At 37.4% G+C, this 19064-nt stretch overlaps 1 protein-coding gene across 2 annotated transcripts in view; it reads right to left on the bottom strand.

Moving 5' to 3' along the window:
• The window catches only part of PIBF1 (progesterone immunomodulatory binding factor 1), a 106695-nt gene that overhangs the window by 87200 nt on the left and 431 nt on the right, over positions 1 to 19064 (bottom strand). Inside the window, exons 1-6 of one of the 2 annotated variants that reach the window (XM_041419911.1) lie at positions 18683 to 19002; positions 17563 to 17878; positions 16777 to 16877; positions 14821 to 15019; positions 9703 to 9822; positions 1490 to 1623 (exon numbers count right to left, since the gene is read on the bottom strand). In XM_041419911.1, coding sequence (XP_041275845.1) covers positions 1490 to 1623; positions 9703 to 9822; positions 14821 to 15019; positions 16777 to 16877; positions 17563 to 17814 — 806 coding nt within the window. In that variant the 5' untranslated portion in view covers positions 17815 to 17878; positions 18683 to 19002. Of the gene's footprint in view, positions 1 to 1489; positions 1624 to 9702; positions 9823 to 14820; positions 15020 to 16776; positions 16878 to 17562; positions 17879 to 18682; positions 19003 to 19064 lie in introns of those variants that run through there. The other variant, XM_041419912.1, reaches the window with a different exon arrangement.

Genomic DNA, 19064 nt, shown 5'->3' with positions numbered 1-19064 from the left:
GCATACAGCCTTGATACCAGAGTGGGTTGTCATGTTTAAAATATACATGACACAGCTGCAAAAACTGTGCTGGTGTCCTGAGCAAAAGTGCTTTCTCCATGCACAAAGAAGCATTGCTATGTCTCCACTGTCACCCTGTCAGAACAGTGAAATGAATGAGCCAGTATGAGCCTGCAGTTTAGAAAAAAGTTAACCAATATTATATTAAGCATAGCATCACTTTAAAACTGAGATAACTTGTAGTACAGCAAAACTAGATTTGACACAGTGTTTTTTAAAGGCAGAAACAAGTCTGGAAGTGATTTACTCCTGCAGTGTGCTCCCAAATATCCTCATGCAGTTAAGCCAACAGAGCTCTCCCCTCCTCTTCATCTATGCCTACCCAGCTGAATACAACCTACTCTCTCAAATACAGTTTTGGCACGTTCATTCATGCTTTTCTCAAGACTATTTTAAATGCACACTGTTAAACACTGGGGCCATTCACATGAAAGTTATTACAATCCACTTATTAAGATGCAGTTGCATATAGGAAGCAAATCACAGCACCAATCCATTCTATTTGCAACAAGATGCCAGAAAGATTCCAGGGTTGTTTTTGTACATATAGCTGTGAATCCAGAAGACAGATTCCTGTTCAAATGACTTAATGGGCAAAGTAATTTGTGTCAGTAACTACACCTGAGTTCATTCCATATGAACAACTAAGGAGCTGGCAGGGTCTTTTCTATCATAATCCCCATTTTTCAATACATTTCTCCACAAATGTGCCAAAGATCAGATTTCTTGTACTTGTGAGCACACTGAAAAAGCTATTTGGAAGCTGGACTGTGAGGGATACATCTATGAGTATATTTACAAGAAGTCTATTTTCACTCTTTTGCAATTGCTTTTTGCAAGACAGATATTCAAAACATTGGCTATAACAGTACAATCTGTATTTTAAAAAAGCTAGACACTGGAACTTCTTGCAGTTAAACAAATTCACTAAGGTAATCCTAAGATTATCTGCCAGAGTTCTCAAAACAGCCCTTTCAAATTTATGGCTTCAAAGATATCATAAGTTGTAAATATTAATTCCCAAGGTCCTGCCCTCCTAACTCACTCAGTAAGCAGCACAGAGGAGAGCACAGAGCCTTTTGTTAGATCATTGCTTTTACACTACAAATAAAAAAAGAGTACTTGTTCCAAGATGCTTGCCATCAACAGCTCCCACTTCCTTAGCTGCAATGAGACTGCTAGGCTCTCTTGAAAACACAGTAAATCTGAAAATATAAACTTTTAGGAAGATAATTTGATGCACTGGTTTTCAGAATGTTGTTCATTTTAGGTCTGCAATATACTAAAGGAGGTAATTGAACCATTACAGTATGAGGTAAGGAAAAATATGTGTAAGTCAAAAACAAAACCCAAGAAGTCTGATCAATCAAGGCTGATCTTTATTAACATTTGTATGTTAGTTAAACACTTGAATGATAGAGTTACTTACCATTTTACTTTATCATAGTTCTGTTGTCTGTAATCACCTTGCTGAATCAACTGCTTGGTATCAGCCAGTTCCAGTGTTAAACGCTGGCATCTGACCTCAAGCTCTGACCGACTCCTCCTCTCGTCTTCATAGCTCTAGGAAGGGAGACATCTTGAAATGATCACAGCTGCATTGATATTTACTTGAAGTAATCAACAACTAAGTTTCATGAAAACCTCTTATGAATATTCGGGTGGTAATGCTTTCATTTGTCTCAGTATTTGGAAATTTAGTACATCACAAAGTAACCAGCTATATCGATACTCAACTTATTTTTATCTTAATACAAATACTTGATTAAATGTACCTATTTTTTCCAATGCATTTGTCCATTAGAACAACTTCCAAGACCAGTAACCCTCATATAAACAGCTGTTGGTCTGCAAACCTATACTAGGAGCACGGAAGTCACACCACCTTTACAACAGTTTCAAACAAGTGTAGAGACTTGTGAAGATACTTGGTAGTTAATTTGAAAAAAAAGAAAGAGGATGGTTTGTTCAGCAAGTTTAGCAACATCTGCTATTATCTGAAAGATTTCAGCCAGTTATTCCCAAATTGTAGCTATTGTATCTGGTAACCGATATTTGCTGAAGCATATCATGGAAAGCTTTGGTGGAAGAAAAAAAAAATAAAATAAAATAGTTTACTTAATGGTCCATCAGCATTAATTTCCATTTTCCCTTCTTTTTCCTCTCACATACTTTTACGGTTTATTCTGGAAACCAAAACAACAAAAGCAAAGCAAGAGAACACACAGAGAGTATTCATCTTTTAAAACACTAGGTATTCCTTTTGAAGATCAACAGATTTCCTAATCACACTCATTCCCTCCAACTCTCCACAAGAATTTTATACCTTAATCCCCAATCTAGACTCCATTTTTCAGTTTTCTACTACATAGGTACTTTTTTCACAAACTTACCTTACTTACTTGTCCTAAATACTGTACTACTTAGCAATTTATTCGTAAGAATGACCAAAATAAGAATGCTCATTCACTTACAGAAGGTAAAGCTGATGGACTACAAAAAGAGTTGCTTGTTAAAAATTTGACAATACTTGTCAAATACTTGTGGCATTTAGATTTTTTCCATATCCTACTTTCCAGAATACTGCTGAATTCAGTTTTTTACTACTATGACTGACAGCAAGCTCAGAAATCGATGCTTGATTAACAATTATACTATCTGGTTATTATGAATGGATATCACAATGTTATTAACTGAAGGTGAGCACACCCTTTAGAAGTCATTACTAAACCAAGCACTTAGCAACTGCAAATTGCATTTATTTTGCAGTAAAAGACACTGTATGAGTGCATAGTTTTTCAACACTGCTGAAAGCTATGCTTTATACAGTTATAGGAGGATAACTGCATAGCTAGTTTTCAATAGACAAGGGAAGTTTAGGGCAACAGCATATATGGAGTATATGACAGAAGGACACTGATAAACTCCACAGACACCATCAGCTGAAACACTGACAGAATGCCTTTTTGAAAAAAACACACCCAAATATTTTTAAGACACTAAAGAAAAGCTTCCCAATCTAGTAGCCATATTTTACCTATTCTGCCGATAAAAAATAATATTTTGTTTTATATTTCACATACCTACTTATCTTCACTTTTACTAAAATCATTTCAGGTCACAAATCACAAAAATCAAAACATCCAAAAGTTTTTATGAGGATTCTGCATGGTCTACCATTAAAAATACATCATGCAAACATATGATTGCTATTCATCCTAACACATACTGGTATATATGGTTTATGTTTACCCTAATTAATGAATATACATCAAGCAAACTAACACTATGAAACACTTTCTTCTTTAATCAGTATACATGTCATTATTTATAAAGATGGCATTATTATAATGGTAGTCTCAGATATTTTTAAAAGGTGTGCACAAGTTAGATAAAGTTTCAAATATGCACCATAATGGTGCAAGTACCCTGTTATCCAGTGCAAACATGACTCATCTTGCAACAGGATATGTTGGTAAGAGCACTTAACTTTTAAGTGCAAATTGAAAGATTAACTTTAGAATACAATTCTTCTGTGCATATTCCATGCCATTCTGCAATTCATACACCCTTCACTGAGTGGGCTACTGAAGCTTCTACAGTATTATCTAGCTGACAGCTAGAAGACAACTACCAAAAGTATAAAATTAAATTGGTTAACCTCTGGAAAAAAGTTGTCATAGACAGCTTTAAAGCAACAATTAACAGAATATTTAAATATCTGCAAAACCAGCTCCTTCTAATACTTGTGACCTAAAGTTACTTTTGAATGGTATTTAATAAATCAGTTATTAATGTCATGTAACAGTATGGCAATTCCAGGGAAGAAGAGTTACATTCTGCTTTGAAAAAGTGATATTAAGATACTAAGACCTACCTTAAATAGAGGGTTTGTCATGTTTGTTTTTTTAAGATTTAATATAATTCCTGAAGAAACACTAATTATACTGCACAAGACACTGCTCTTCATCTACATAATCTTAAGGGGTCTAAGTACTATTTCAAACACATGAAGAAATATGACAAAGCAAGCAGATACCCAGTCTAGGCTGTAAATAGGCTAACACACAAAATCCCCTGTGTGGGATGCACATCTCCAGGCAGCACACACACAAGCTTCTGCACTTCCATAGCAATACATCTTGAAGTCATACGATCAAGCTGCCTGTGCTTAGGCAGAAGCCATTTTGCTTTGCATGTGATAAAATTAATTTAGTTTCTAACAATGTCCATATACACTGAACTGATTTAAGATCTCTGCAATGGAACAGCTTTATCTTCCCATTTATCTTCAAAAGATAGCTTGAACATCTTGATGAACAGCTTTGTCCTGCTGCAGCAAAAAAGGGGCTTTTAGAAGAATCAAGATACAGAGCTCTTTCAAGGACAGAAAGGAGGTTCTGGAAATAATATAATAAATAAATAATATTAGCTTAAGTAAGCCCACAAACCTTAAAATAACTAAAGGACAAACAGAACTTGCTTGCACTGAATGTGATGGCCATAATACTCCAAACACCTCACAGCTTTTCTTCAGCGTCTTAGTAATTTTTGCTTCTGCAGAGAGCAGAAGATCAGACTGATGAGATGGTAAAAACAAATGAAAAACCAAACTTGTCCTATGTGAGACAGATAGGCAACCACTGTCTAAAGAAATTCTTGAGAGAACTGCCTAAGAAACCCAGTGGTAGTGGTTTCTACAGGGCATGAGTCAGCTAAGAAGTGCTTTTGTTTGGTTTACAAACACTGTCCACAAATGATGTTTCAAGCAAGAAGAGTCTCAGCTTGCCTGATCCGCACCACTTAAAACCCCAAACTGATAGAGAAACTAAAGATCTAATGGCAAACCTCAGTTTAATAATATTAATCTTCACTGCTTTCTTCAGTCTGCAATGAGCAGCAGTTTACAGCAGTCACTGAAATAAATACCTATCTGAATTTCAAGTGCAAAATCCAGGTGACATACTTTTTGAACTAAGTCAGTGACACATAATACATGATAGAGATTAACTGATGTTTCAAAAAGCCTTTGGAGATAAGAAGATAAATAGAAATGCAGGGAATAGATTAATCAGCCAATCAAGCAGAAACAGCACAACTTCTTTACACCATCTACAGATAAGCCTGTAAAAGAAAGTGATCCTGCTTTTAAAAAGCTTTTTTTTCTCAAAGATCTGCATCTTTGAAGAATCATTTACAAAAGCCAGCACTTTGTTCATATCCTAAAGGCCCTAGACAAATGTAAAGCTACTGTACTATTGTGATGTGAAAACAATTCCCTCCAGTTACTTGGATGAGGTGCTGCTTCTTTGTAAAGATGACATTTTGCTTCAATTGTTTACATACTCTGCATTCAAAAATTACTGGTCAATACATTATTTATTGGAACACAACTGCCCAAACGTCATGAAGAAGATATACATAATTGGATAAATAAGACATCTCTTTAGGAACTAGCTCTGAAATTGGTACTCCGCTTGTAGATGGGAAATTGGTAATCTGATTGTAGACAGGTCACTATTTACCACTAAAAATTATAAACAGAAATGTTGAGCTACTCTGAAGTAGAGAAACTTTGCAAGGAGCATATAAAAGAAAAGCTTTGGAATAAGTTCTATAGCAAAAGAAAGTGGAGGAATAAAAAGGTTATTTCTCTGGATCTGAGCTTACTAGAATTTTCAGTGAAATATTCTCACGTGAAAAGGATCCTTGAGATCATTACAGAGCAGTATAATTAAAGCATCTCATATACTTCTGAACCACAACTAGCAGTCAATGCAAGCCATAGCTATGTATCAAAAGAGTAGAAAGGTATTGGATAGAAAAGGGAACTTTCACAGATATGAAATTTCCTTAAGTCTTGGAAATATTAAACTGCTGCCTCAAGCTCACACTTTCTGGTAGAGTATCGTCTTTGTAACCGTTCCCCTGAACAATACTAACAATAGCAAGAAAAAAAAAAAAAGGCACATATTTCACCTAAGACCAAGACCTCATCTGTTTCAAGAGAGCTGTGAAGACCAAACGACCAAACACTGCTTGAAAGAAGTGGTGTCAGGGGGCTGGGGAAGGGTTCTAGAGTGCAGTCTTTACAGATATGTAAACTTTAGGAGAAACCTTAGGGATTCCAGGCCATTTGGAGTAGCAACAACAGCCTCCGTTTTTTAATATTCAGACACATCTAGTGCCAAGTGATCCTTTGAGTACAAAAGCTTAGTTTATCCTTTGAAGACTATAGGTATGTTTTCCCTCCAGCTGGAAAACATTATCACAGAGAAAACTGTTAGTTATGTCTAGCAAAACCTGACAGCTATTAATCCTGATTCAGAGATGAAGTCTTAGAAAAGATCTTTGTCCTACATATAACCAACTTTGTCTTTAGGATAACCACAGCTTTCAGATACTCTCATGCTATAAATTTTATTGCAAATCCCAAAGGCAACTTTATATAAAAAATAACTGAAGAAAAAGGAGCCCTGATAAAACTGTATCAATACCAAATTCCAGGAAAACATTGCCAAGAAACTCCCAGCCAGAAGAAGAAAGCAATACTTAATCTTCTGGAGGTACAAAGGAAAGCAAGATTTCCTTCCCAGACACTCTCCCAGCCTTGAGAGAAATCCACTAGTAGTAAATTACATCTGTTTGAGGGAAGGTTCTAACCACTTTAGAAACAAACAACTCTGAAAATAGTAAACTGATGTTCAGCATGGGAATGCACACATCAGAAGCTGGTTTTATTTCTGGGAAGCTCCAGCTAATACACCACTATAGTTGGACTTCCTCCTCTATCTTTACCTCCAAAGCTGGTGGTGCCAACATTATTTATACTTGAAGTACTGAGCAGGACTGTGAAAGGAGAACTAAAACAAGCCTGTGCCCTACATTTAGTAACAAGTCAGTCAGCAGTACAAGAACATGGCTTTCACCAGCTCCACCGCCTCCCCCCAGGCTGTGGCTGCTGTACCTGCAGCAACCAGAGGAACTGCACTGACCTAAATCACAGATGCAACAATTGTGTGCAGAAAGCCACTAATTTAGTTGCACAGCACAACCACTTACATTGATCACTCTACAAACAGAAAGCAGAATAACAAACATCCTTTATCAGACCACATTCCAGTGCTAGGAATCAGTCTTCACAAGCCATTTTCTGCTACCAGCTGTCAGAAACAGCTCCCTACTCTACTGGGTCTGTGTTACAGATTCAACAGCCTTTAAGAGCTAAGAGCAGCAGCACACCAAGCAAAGTTTACAAAGTCATAGAGTCAGCATGGTTGTCTTCTATGATGAATTCATTCCACACTTACATTTTCCTAAGTTGACTTAACCTTTTAAGTTCAAATTTTCCTTCCAACTTTTTCAATTCTTGGTTGGCTAGATAATCTTTCCTATGAGTCTAGAACAAACTGTCTCTATTTCTTATTACTTTATTTCAGGGTGAATATGTACATGTATAAAACCTGCTCAAACCTAGTCTGTCAGCCACAAACAACCAGAAAAGCCAACACAATCATCCTCCCCCAAGTTTTGGCCTAAGCATATTTTTTTGTTCCTATGTCCCAAAAAGAAGGAAGAAACCTGTGTTGAAACTCATTAAGACAAGCCTTAATTATCTTGAAAGAGTAGAAAAAATAAGGAATTCTTACTGGAGGAAGTAGGTTATTCTCACAAAAGAAAAAACCAAAAAATCAGTAGTCTTATCTTCAGTGATGACTGTATTTCAAACTTCTGTACTACTAGTTTCCTAAAGAAGTTTTAAACTCAGAACAGACTTTGTCAATAAATTACACAAAGAACAGAAATATTCCAATGGTTATAGAAAACTTAGAATTTCTGGAATACTGTATGGAAACCCAGAAGGATTTGCAGAGTATAAATTATTAAATAACAGGCAAAAAACTTCAGCAACTATATTTCAAGTACCTGGAAAAACAAGAACTATTGGAATACAAAAAAAAAGTCCAGTGAAAGAGTGTAAGAGCTTAGGTAAGACCCTGAACAAAACTTTATTTAATAAAGTTAAATAAATTTGATAATAAAGTTTGATAAATTTCCTTGCAAAAAAGCTTGACCTTAGTGAAGAGCTCAAAAAGGTTACCCCAGCAGTACACCTGAAATCACTTTTTCCTAAACTGCAAGAGATGTATAGGTATGTCATCTCCGGTGCAGCAACCACGTTAGAGATTCTAAAGTACCCTTACATCCTGATGATGCTCCTTTTACCTTATTTTCTGAGGTACCTTGTTGCAGTGACACTCAGCAAGTCACAATGTAAAACTTGGAACTTGCCAGAATCAGAACAGAGACTCTCAAGACTCTCCATAAAAGAAAAGCAAAGCACAGCGCACTTAGAACGTTGAGAAATGAATCATTGGGAAGGTTCATTCATCAAGGTGAATACTGCCACCATGTGGTGCAAAAAGAACAAAATCAGAAGTCTACATCAAAGAATGTCCCAATGTCCCAAGAAAAATGTTTCTGGCACAACTTTAATTATTGTTATCGACTGTCTTGTTAATTTGCTTCAGCAGAAGTAATAGATGTCAGTCAAATCTCAAAGGCTGAAATCCTCCTGTACAATTTTATTAAATCAAAGCACATTAAATATACAGCGAAGGAAAACGCTTATGCAAGACAAAAATTAACAGGATTAGTTTAATCTCACTTATGACCAGAGATGGTGACACAGAATAATGCTGAAGCACATAAATGCATAAATTTTATTGACTACTTTCTCTAATTCAATGAGAATGAGAAATGAAAGTACATGAATTTCACAAGATAAACTTATATAAAGAATTTCCCCTTACATGTGATTATTCCGTAAGCAAATTTCACAGGGGAAAAAAAAGGCAATAACTAAAACATATTCTCAGAAGCAGTAAAATGACAGTGTCATTTAAGTCTCCACTAGCCATGACCTGGATAAATATACCTTGAGTACCTGAAACTTTTGTCCCAACTCCAGACCCATCCAGAACTAAGTTAAAATACAAATCACCCTAGCTATATACATACCAAGAATAATATAAATATTGATAAATACATTAGAAAAACCACACTCCTTATACTGTTTCAATTCCTTAGCTCTTTAAAAATAAAAATTGAAAATATTTATATAACTTGTTTCTCTGCTGCTGGTGTTTATATCTTACATGAAATCAAATTATCCTTTTCTTTAGTACAGAAACAAATACGAAAGTTTAAATACAAAGAATTGAGAAGCATAACAGAGAAGATGCAACTCCAAAGAACTTTAAAAAATACAAACTACTACCAAGACATCCCCATCTCACAGACTCTACACTGAACAATCAAGGTGTCTTCAGCTGCTGCTGGGCAGACCCCCTTTCCAGCATCCCCACCTTGAAATCTTGCCCTCAGAAAGGACAACACAGCTGGTAAGAGACTACCCTGAATACTCATGAGCAAATCTTGCAGGGTAGCCATAGGATCAAGTTAGCTGTTATACAAGGACACATATAGCTTATTTCCTCTTTCCCTCCCTGCCCTCTTCTCCTTGCAGTAATTTTTATACAGCAAAAAAGCTTTTCTACCTTACACATGAAGAATGATTTGGAGAATGAGATTTTCACAATATTCACAGTTTCTGAACTGAGATAGCTAAGGAGTACAGACCTCTGTCAGACACTTTAGTTGGGATTTGTACCCACTTAGTTCTTCTGTCAGACTCTCCCTTTTCGTCTGCAGATCACTTAGCTCTCTTCTTAAGGAATTGACTACTTCATAGAATCGGACCTAGAAGAACAAGACAGATATTCAAAGTAGAAACTAGCAAAATTGAAACTGTAAAACTACAAACCTAAAAACACATCAGCTCAACATTTTGTGACAATAATTTACTAAATTTTATTACTAAATTTTATTACTAAATATTTCTAGGGCATGCCAAAAAGGTAAAGATTATATTGCTGTACAACCAAGGCAGCTTACACTCAGGCTGATCAATCAAAAAAATACAGTTGCTAATGGACACATGGCCCCATGCACTTCCTTGCGCCAAACCTATAACCTATCTGATTAACAATGCAAAAAGAGAAAAAAAAACAACAAAACCAAGCAAAACCCCAAACAAACCCAAACCTATTTAGTAATAACCAACTTAACTTGCTAACTTCCCCCAGGACAATATAAATTTTTATGGGGTGTGTAGAAAATGAGAAATCTGGTTTGTTTTGTTTTCTGCCAGCTCAGTGTGCTGAGTATGCACCAAGAAAAATGCAAGAGCAAGTAGAGGGAGCAGGAACAGCACATAACCAGGAAGAACCATGACACCCCCTCCACACACATCTCCAGCAGTAACATGCTGGTACAGGGATTCAACTGCATCAGGAAACTAAGGCTCCGAAAGACTTGACGCTGCTAAATTGAGAGCAAAAAATCCAACCTTCTAACAGGATTAAAAAAATTTTAAAGTCTGTAATGCGTACTCCTCTCTCTTCCCCCATGCTAGTCATAGGCACTGTCTCAGGCAAGTCTCACATCCACAAAACTTTTTCAGAACTTTTCTTCTGATCAAGAAGAAAGACTAGAAAATACAGTAGTAAAACCACAAAGCCAGTATTAAAAACCAAAAAGAGACAAAACAAAGAAGAAAGAGCTTTTTTGATATACACCCACATACACGTACACAGAGGTTATTATTCCCAGATTAACTTGATTCCTTAAAATGTTGCATTTGGGGGTGTGTGTGAAAAGAATAAAAAAGTAGGCACCGTTTTCATGCAAAAGCTATTGCATGCCCTCCATCCCTAATGCCTTCTTTGATATATGATTAAAGAAGAAATACAGACAAGAAAGGACAGATTAAGTAAGCATTCAAGAGCAAGCTGTACTGCACTTCCATGCAGAAGGAAGACAGATCTCCATTTCGCTACCTGTAAACAGCAGAAGACAGAGAAAAGTTCCAGGTATATTTCATATAATTGACAGCATACAATTCTAAAAACACAGAAGCCATAGAAAATTGCAATGTAAACACAGGTGTAGTATGCTTTATACAATAAGGCAAGCGTGCAACATGACTGAAAAATTAGTATATTTAACTGTAACATCTGATGATTCAATTGGTCATTTCTTAAGAAAAAAGTAACCTTGATTATCCCTAATTGATAACCATTTAAAGCACTGTGGTTTTGTTTTTTTTTTAAACCACACCTGCTTTTCCAGTAAGTTCTTTTATTTTTACTGCAGTATCCCTAGGAAACTTATGCTATCACACCACAATTATTTCCCAAAATACAACAACCTTAAAACAGATTTCCCAGTAGAAACCAAGATTACATGGGATACAGGTATCAAGGATAAATGTATTTACACAGCCTTCCCAAGGAAAGATCATTACATGGTAATAAGCAAATGCAAATGAATGCAGCAGATGAGGCTGAGGTTATAGCAGTTCAACTGTTGTTGCTATTTAGCTGGTTTGATAGCCAAGAAACATTCATGTAACCCAGCAGTCAAAGCACACACTGCCTCTTGCCAATTCAATACAGCAGAAACTAAACTTACTCTAAAAGGGATTTTAGAAACAACTGCATATCTTAAAAATCACAAATTTATACTGGTGTGCTGTAAACAGTTACCACTTTCAAGGCAATATTAAAAAAACTCTTAGCCTGTGCCCACCACTTTTTATGGACAACTAGAATAAAGTAAAAATGGGTGGGTAAAAATGGGAGGTTGAAAAAGTTGGCTTCTGTTAATTGAAGTTCTGTGAAAGCAGTTGCATCAGTTAACTGCCTTCTTAAACAAACAGCAACTGAGCTGCAGTTAGCAAAATGATATACCTGAAAGACATGGCAATTAAAATAAGTTCAAACAGAACTTGCAGAAATAATTTTTTAAAAATTTGCTGAAAATATTTTACAGTGGAGGACACAAGAGGTTCACTTTACTGAACAAACTGAACTGGTACTTGGCAGCTGAACTATTTAACAGCGTGAAGTACTTTCAAATTTCACATATACTGTTTCTAAAAACGTCTCAGGAATGGCAGAACAAAAATCTGAATTTTTACACATAAGGTCAAAACAAAAAACTATGATTTTAAGAGAAAGATGTGCAAAATACAATTTTTCAGTTGTCATCATTAGCATTAAACATTACCTAGGCTTTGTTCTAACATGTCACTATTGCACCCCTTTGTGGAAGAACAGTGAAAAACATCTCATATTTGCTTTAATTCCAGTGTTTCAAATTTACAGTATATACAAAATCTGCATTTAAGTTCTTCCTGCTGTTTGTCCAGTAGACCTGGTGTCAAATAAAGTCTAAGCATTATATACATGTTTACCTGGAGAATTGCAAGGCAGTATTTTATCACTAATAAATAGAAAAAAAGTCTGAAAATTTCCTGCTCAAGTTGTCTAACCCTTATTCAACAAGGGTTGAATAAGGGACCCTTATTTCAACAAGGAAAATTTTACTCTAACATCAGTGGGCTACATTATTAGTCTGCACACAGATCTGGAGTCAGAAATTTTAACTGCCTAAAAATGTCCAACTTCTCCTGAGGCAAGCAAAGCAGGAAACAGCATTCCCTTCCAGCTCCTTCCAACTCCTTTCCCCAGCCTCTGGGAGTCAAATGGATGCACAGACAGGATGTGCAAAACAGTTCTGTAGCCTCCCAGCATCGGTAGCAGCTGCATAACTTGAATGATAAACAACCACCAAGCTTTACTGATACTTTTAGGTTCACACTAATCCTCTGCTAAAAGAAGTTGAAAAGTAGAAAATAGCACTTTACTACAGTACATCTTTAGAATGCCTTATCCAGAAAAAGAAAAGGTTTAAAAATGACTTCTTCAAAAGAAAAAGTAATGTGTGAAGAAGAGAGGAGCTTCACCTAACATTTAAGTAGAGGAGTTTTTGTCACAGATAAAAATAACATTAACTGGTTGAACACAAGAGTAAAAGAACAGAAGGTTAAAGGTAGAAGGTGACTGCTATTTATCTCTCCTACTTCACATCTTTCTGACAGCCATTTTCTACTCACAAATTAAATCTAAATTGTGCTGTGACAGCTTCACTTAAAGCAGCTGACAAGGTTACTAACTCCTGGTATCTACCCTGCCTAGCTATGGAGTCTTTTGTACTGACTGTCAATCAACTCCTGAAGTCCTGAACTTCCTGCACACCAATTTCAATAGATCCACTGACATGGACTTCAGTTTCTGTTAAAAGTCTGGTTTTTTCAACCATGGTGATACGGAAATCAACAAAACCCCGTCAAATACTTTTACAGAGGGCAGTGGGTACAGCAGACAGCTAGGTAGTGATAACCTAACAGTACCCAAGCTATATGTTCTTATTTATCCCACAGAGCCTTATGCTTTTCCTAGCACTTTCAAAAGCCCAGCTTTTTAAAAGAGGCTCACAAGAACATCCTTTAGATAAGGGTGAAAATGTTTAATTCTCTGTACATATCTAGAGCACAGTAAAGCATGACTTTGATCTAGAGAATTCTTTCATGTAGCACTTACACCTCAACAAATGTACTAAGGTTTTTAACATTGTATTATTTACAGCTTTCTCAATAACAAGTTCTACAGATAAGTACAATGCTAATATTTTGATGAATTAAGGTTTATATGTGTAAATCTTCTTCATTCTCATAAGTCAGCTGGGATGTTCTGGACACGTCCCATGGGCTTTTTATTGCAAACAAGAGTACATAGTGGCCTCTCCACATACCTACAAGCCATAATTAGCAAACATCTTAAATGAATCTTAAAGTACACTTTAAGGTACACTTTGTCTCCTGCATTTAGTCAAACAGGAAAGGGACATATGGAAAGCACAAGAGAAAAGTAAGGGATGTTTGCAAGTGCAATCCCAGCTTGTGGTTCTGGCAAACCAAGTTTCAAATTACTTTTTTCAGCCTGCTGTATTTCATATCATCAATATGTGCTCACATTTTAACTGTAACATCCCATCTGCTTAACCTCCTTAAAATACGTCAGCAGTTCTACTCTCTTTCAAGACATTAGAATCAGGGATTAAAAGGTTCCTCTCTTTACTGGAACCCAGTCATAACAGACAGATCCAGAAACACATCTGCCTCTGAAGGTCCTTTATTTCTAGTCTGAGATTAAAAAAACCACAACCCACCACAATTTACAGCTTGGGATGGGCTGAGCCTGCCCAGCAGCCTATATGGCTGCTCACCCACTTGCTGGGAGCAGGAGAGAGGAGAAAGTGAGAAGAAGGAAACAAAAGCAAGAAAACTCAGGTGTCAAGTTTTCTAAACAATTATTGAAGGAAAGAGAGATGAGCTTAAAAAGCCAAAAAGAAAGAAAAAAGAAAAGAACTCATCACCTCCCAGAAACTGGGGAAACCGACCAAAACTGATACCCAGCCAGCCCCTGAGTAATAACCACCTTGGAAAGCCATCACCCCCCACCTCCTCCTTCTTCCTCTACCTCCTATTTATGCTGCTGAGTATGGCATTTTATGGTATGGAATATTACCTTGGCCAATTTGGGTCAGCTGTCCAGCTGTGTCCCCCATCAATCTCCTGACCATTCATAGCTTGCTGGGGCAGGAGGAGGCAGAATGGGGAAAAAGGAAAGCCTTGATGTTGTACAAGCAACGTCCAGCAATGGCCAAAACACTGTTTCAACCACCAGTGCGAAGCATAGAAAGACTCGGACTACTAAGAAGAACGTCAACTCTGTCCAAGCCAGATCCAAGATACTGGATATATTTTAAAGCAACACAAAACCCAATACTTACTGAAACATATTCAGGGATAGAAAGCTGATCTTCAGGAAGAGACTTTAGCTTCTCATAGCATTCATCTGTTAATTCCAAGTCTCGCAAGCTACGACGGATATCTCCTGCCCTCTCTCTCAACTGGTAATTTGTTTCCTCCAGTTGCTTCTGTCTCAATAAAATAGTTTCCATTTCTTGCTTCATTAGAGCCTGATGTTTCCTTCAAGATGGATTTGAAAACAGAAGATATCAGGTAGTGAGTAACACAAGTGACAAAGCTTCACAATACCATGGCAAAGAAGTCAATTCTGCTCATTTTGCAGAGGGAAAATTTTACAAAGATTAGGTAATTAGTGCCAGAATGTATACCACCATGGCTAAACAGTCATATTAGATACAGTATATATAAAAAGCCAGGAACTTTATAGTCATTGACAAGACAAAGCTGAATCTGAGCATAGACAATCTCCATGTATCCTGACTTGAATTTACAAACTAAACTTAATTTACCAAGTAAAAGGTTAAAAACATGAAAAAGTAGAATCTATTTCCACACAAACCCCAAGGAGCTGGTAAATCACTTGAACTTGGGTCTTACCAAGTTTCAGCACAGGCACAGTCACACCAACCCTTAATTTTCTAACCGCTGTAATATACAAAGTTGGAGTCCTTTATTAAAAAAACAACAGAATAAGCAGGCTTACTTCCAACCTGAAAACATCATACTACTATTATCATCAGTGATAAGGTTTTATACAGCAAGAGAAACTGCACATCAGTTCATGATGCTTAGAAGTGTTTATTTTCTTTAAATCAAAGACAACTAAACTACTTTTATTTATTTTTAGCTATAACTCTTGAAAACATACACAAATGAATCTTTAAAATGTGGTCTTTTCTGCATTACTTAAAAAGGAATAAAAAAATACTAACTAATACTACAAGGCAACATCTACCTCACTGGCAGGGTACAGGTAACAGGATCATTAAGGTCATCAAAGCAATCACAGAAGGACACACTCCATGCTGTGTACAATTCTATTACATGAGGATGAAAAGTTAAGTAAAAGACTGACAAGAAAACTAATGAAAAGATTGGGAAGAGTAGTTTAACTTTTTTACGCCTATTAATAACAGTTTGCACATCAGTATCTTTTTACTGAGCACTCCTTAGATAACTCAAGTATGGCCAGCATAAAAATATTCCACTTTGGTGCATCTAAACATACAGAGTGACAAATGTTTTTCTGACCATAAGCTGCTCCCAGGTGAAAGACTTTGCTGGAACTAATCACAGGTCTGGTTCCACATCCCTAAATCTGTTCTAGCCTTACTACAGAATAGGACTTGGAAGTAGTAACATCCTGTAAGCTTTGCTTTACCATGAGACTGTGTAATAATGCTCTTGCTTCACAGGTGTGGAAACTCACACTTCATACTTAACTGACAAATTGGTTTGGAGAAGCCTGCTAGCCAACCTATTTTTCAGGTTGACTCCAAGTATTTCATAAAAACAACATGGAAAGTGAGTTGCTACATCTTCAGCCAAAAGCATTTCTGAAAATAGGAAGTACTAATGGGAAAAGCTAAACATTACGCACTTACCTTTCCCAAGTCTTCTATGCTGCATTTATTAAAAATTCTGTTTAAACTGATGGAAAGTCTGTCACCTCTGCCTAGACCTTTTGCTCTTTATTGGTTTTAAGAACACTTTTACTACCTCTTCCTACTAAATTTTGAATTTAGGTAACATAAAACCAAGCCCACAAACTTCAACTAGTGAGAACTGAATTCTCATTTACTCATATGCAAATTAAATATGTAAGTTCAAATTTTAGAATTAAAACACTAATATAATCTGCAAAAGAAATCCTATTTCTGCAACTAATAATGATCTGTTTCTAACTTATTTACACGAACTCAAGTTAATTCACAAATTTGTTAAAGATGAAGTTCTTAAATTTACTTCCACCATACCTGGCATCTTCTTGCTGTAATGCCAACTGACTATCCAGTCGTAAAGACAACAGCTGCTTTTGATGGATTGCATCATTAAGCTTCTCCTCCAGCTCCTCAATCTAAATATAAAGAATGTGAGTATAAAACAAATAAGTTACCATATTAATTTAAAAAAAACACTTTACAAAAAGAAGAAGCTGAAATAAAAATATGAAGATCCAAATGCTGTGGGCAGTGCAATAATGGTTGTCTAAGAAGACCTCTAAATTCACCAGGGCTTCAGAATATGATACAGACTTACAAAAATTAACTGCCACAAATGTGGCAATATTTTAACACCTTTCTTAATTTTACCTATCCTCGTGCAAGCTGTACACAACAAAATCTACTCTTAGCATGTTGGTATACTCTATCCCTACCTTCATTAACAAAGCATTGAAGAGTATTCAGATCACCTGTCCTAGTACTCCACAAGTTCGGGTTCAAAGCCCTGTTATGCTACTAACCTAAGTAACAAAATTATTTGCCATTTCTGAAAAAAAATGTGTTTAGGAAAGGTAAAACTAATTACATCTTCCCTTACTTATTTCTAGGTAAAATGACTTGAAGTCAGTGAAGCTTTCTATATCTTTGTTTCCCCTTCTTCTCATGAAAGAACACAAAACACACTAAGAAAATCCCCAAATCAACTAAATAGATTTCATTCATATAATTCAAATCAATTCTTATCAAAAGTTTCTATCATACTCTAAAAGCATCAAATTCACAAAAAGATTATATAATGGAAGGAGAAAGACTACTTACCTTGGTCAAATATTCAACTTTCAAGTTGTCAATCATCAAGTTTTTTTGTGATAATTCTATTTTAAGCAGTTGAAGGTTATGGAGCAACTCTTTCCGTTCAATCAGCTGCTTAGTGATTTTTACAGTACCTTCTCTCTCTTCAGAGGAAGAAACATCATCGGTTGGTACTGTGGTTTCCAAGCTGATATCCTCAGATTCCAAGGAGCTAGAAATGTTTACTTTCTTGATTACCTTAGAGTTTTTATGTGACATTTTCTTCCACTATTCGCAAAGCTATTTTAAGCTATACTTTGAGATAAGCCTCTTGAAGAATCAACTGCAAGAATCAAAACAATTAAATCAAATGTCATTATGAAAAACTAACCACCACATTAGACCACTAAGCAAGCAATGCCACTCAGTATCACATGAACATTTTTTTTTTTCCAACCAAGAAAAATACTTTGAGAAGCTCTGGAGGGCTGCCGCTTGAGGACCCTCTCCCTGAACAATCACTATCAAGTGTTTTGACTACAATAACCTAAATACTAGTGTGAACACCAGTGTGAATCTAGGCTACTAGATACATGATGGTATAGTTAAATAAAAATATATGCACCTTGTCAAAAGCACATGCACTGAAAACTCCCAAGACCCACGAGGGGTATACAACGCCCTATAAGAGGCATAACACGACTTACTGGAGTAAATGATACAGGAATACCTTGATCACAGAATCACATAGGTTGGAAACGACCTCTGAGAGCATCGTGTCCAACCTACGACTGAATATCCCCTTGTCAACTCCACCATGATACTCAGTCTTTCCTTAAGCACTTCCAGCGATGGTGACTCCATCACCTCCCTTGGCCGTGCGCATTCCATTGCCTAATCACCCTGTTCAGAAAATTCACCTGATGTCCAACCTTGCACTCCCCTGGTGCTTCTTGAGGCTTTGTCCTCTTGTCCCCCGGCTGGGTGCTTGGGAGGAGATCCCGAGCCCGACCTAGCTACAAGCTCCTTTCAAACCTCGCTGGCCTTTGCCTTCTCAGCAGCAGCTGCGCTGTTCTTGCCAGGCTGCTTGACCCAGCAGCCACACGGACTTTACAACCACCTGGCACAGACCACGGCTGCTACTTACAGACGGCGCTGCGCAGAGCCCAGCAGGGAGAGGAGACTCCGCGCTCGGAGGCCGGGCCAGCGACAGCCGGGCTGCCCTCCCGAGGCCGCCACCACCGCCTTCCTTCCCCAAGGCAGCTGGGGAGAACTCGGGAAGAGGATATACCGTTCGTCCCGCAGGATGCCCGGAGCTGCGGAAGGCACTGGGCAGCTGCCCAAGCGGTAACTCGGCAGCGGCAGGGCTTGGGGAGCAGCAGCCCGGGCTGGGCCAGTCCCGGGCTCTGCCCCACACACTCCGGGCAGCGGCGGCACGACACGCGCGCGCGCGCGCTTCCGCCTCCCCTCAGCTCGGCGGGGGCGGGGCCGCGCGCCACGCCATCACCGCGGCGACCGGGGCGCCGCTT

This window comes from Onychostruthus taczanowskii, unplaced genomic scaffold (assembly GCF_017590055.1).
Source record: "Onychostruthus taczanowskii isolate IOZ18803 unplaced genomic scaffold, ASM1759005v1 scaffold62, whole genome shotgun sequence".
Lineage (NCBI taxonomy): Eukaryota > Metazoa > Chordata > Aves > Passeriformes > Passeridae > Onychostruthus > Onychostruthus taczanowskii.
The sequence above is the reverse complement of the archived record's forward strand: the minus strand, read 5'-3'. Positions and strand labels throughout refer to the sequence as shown.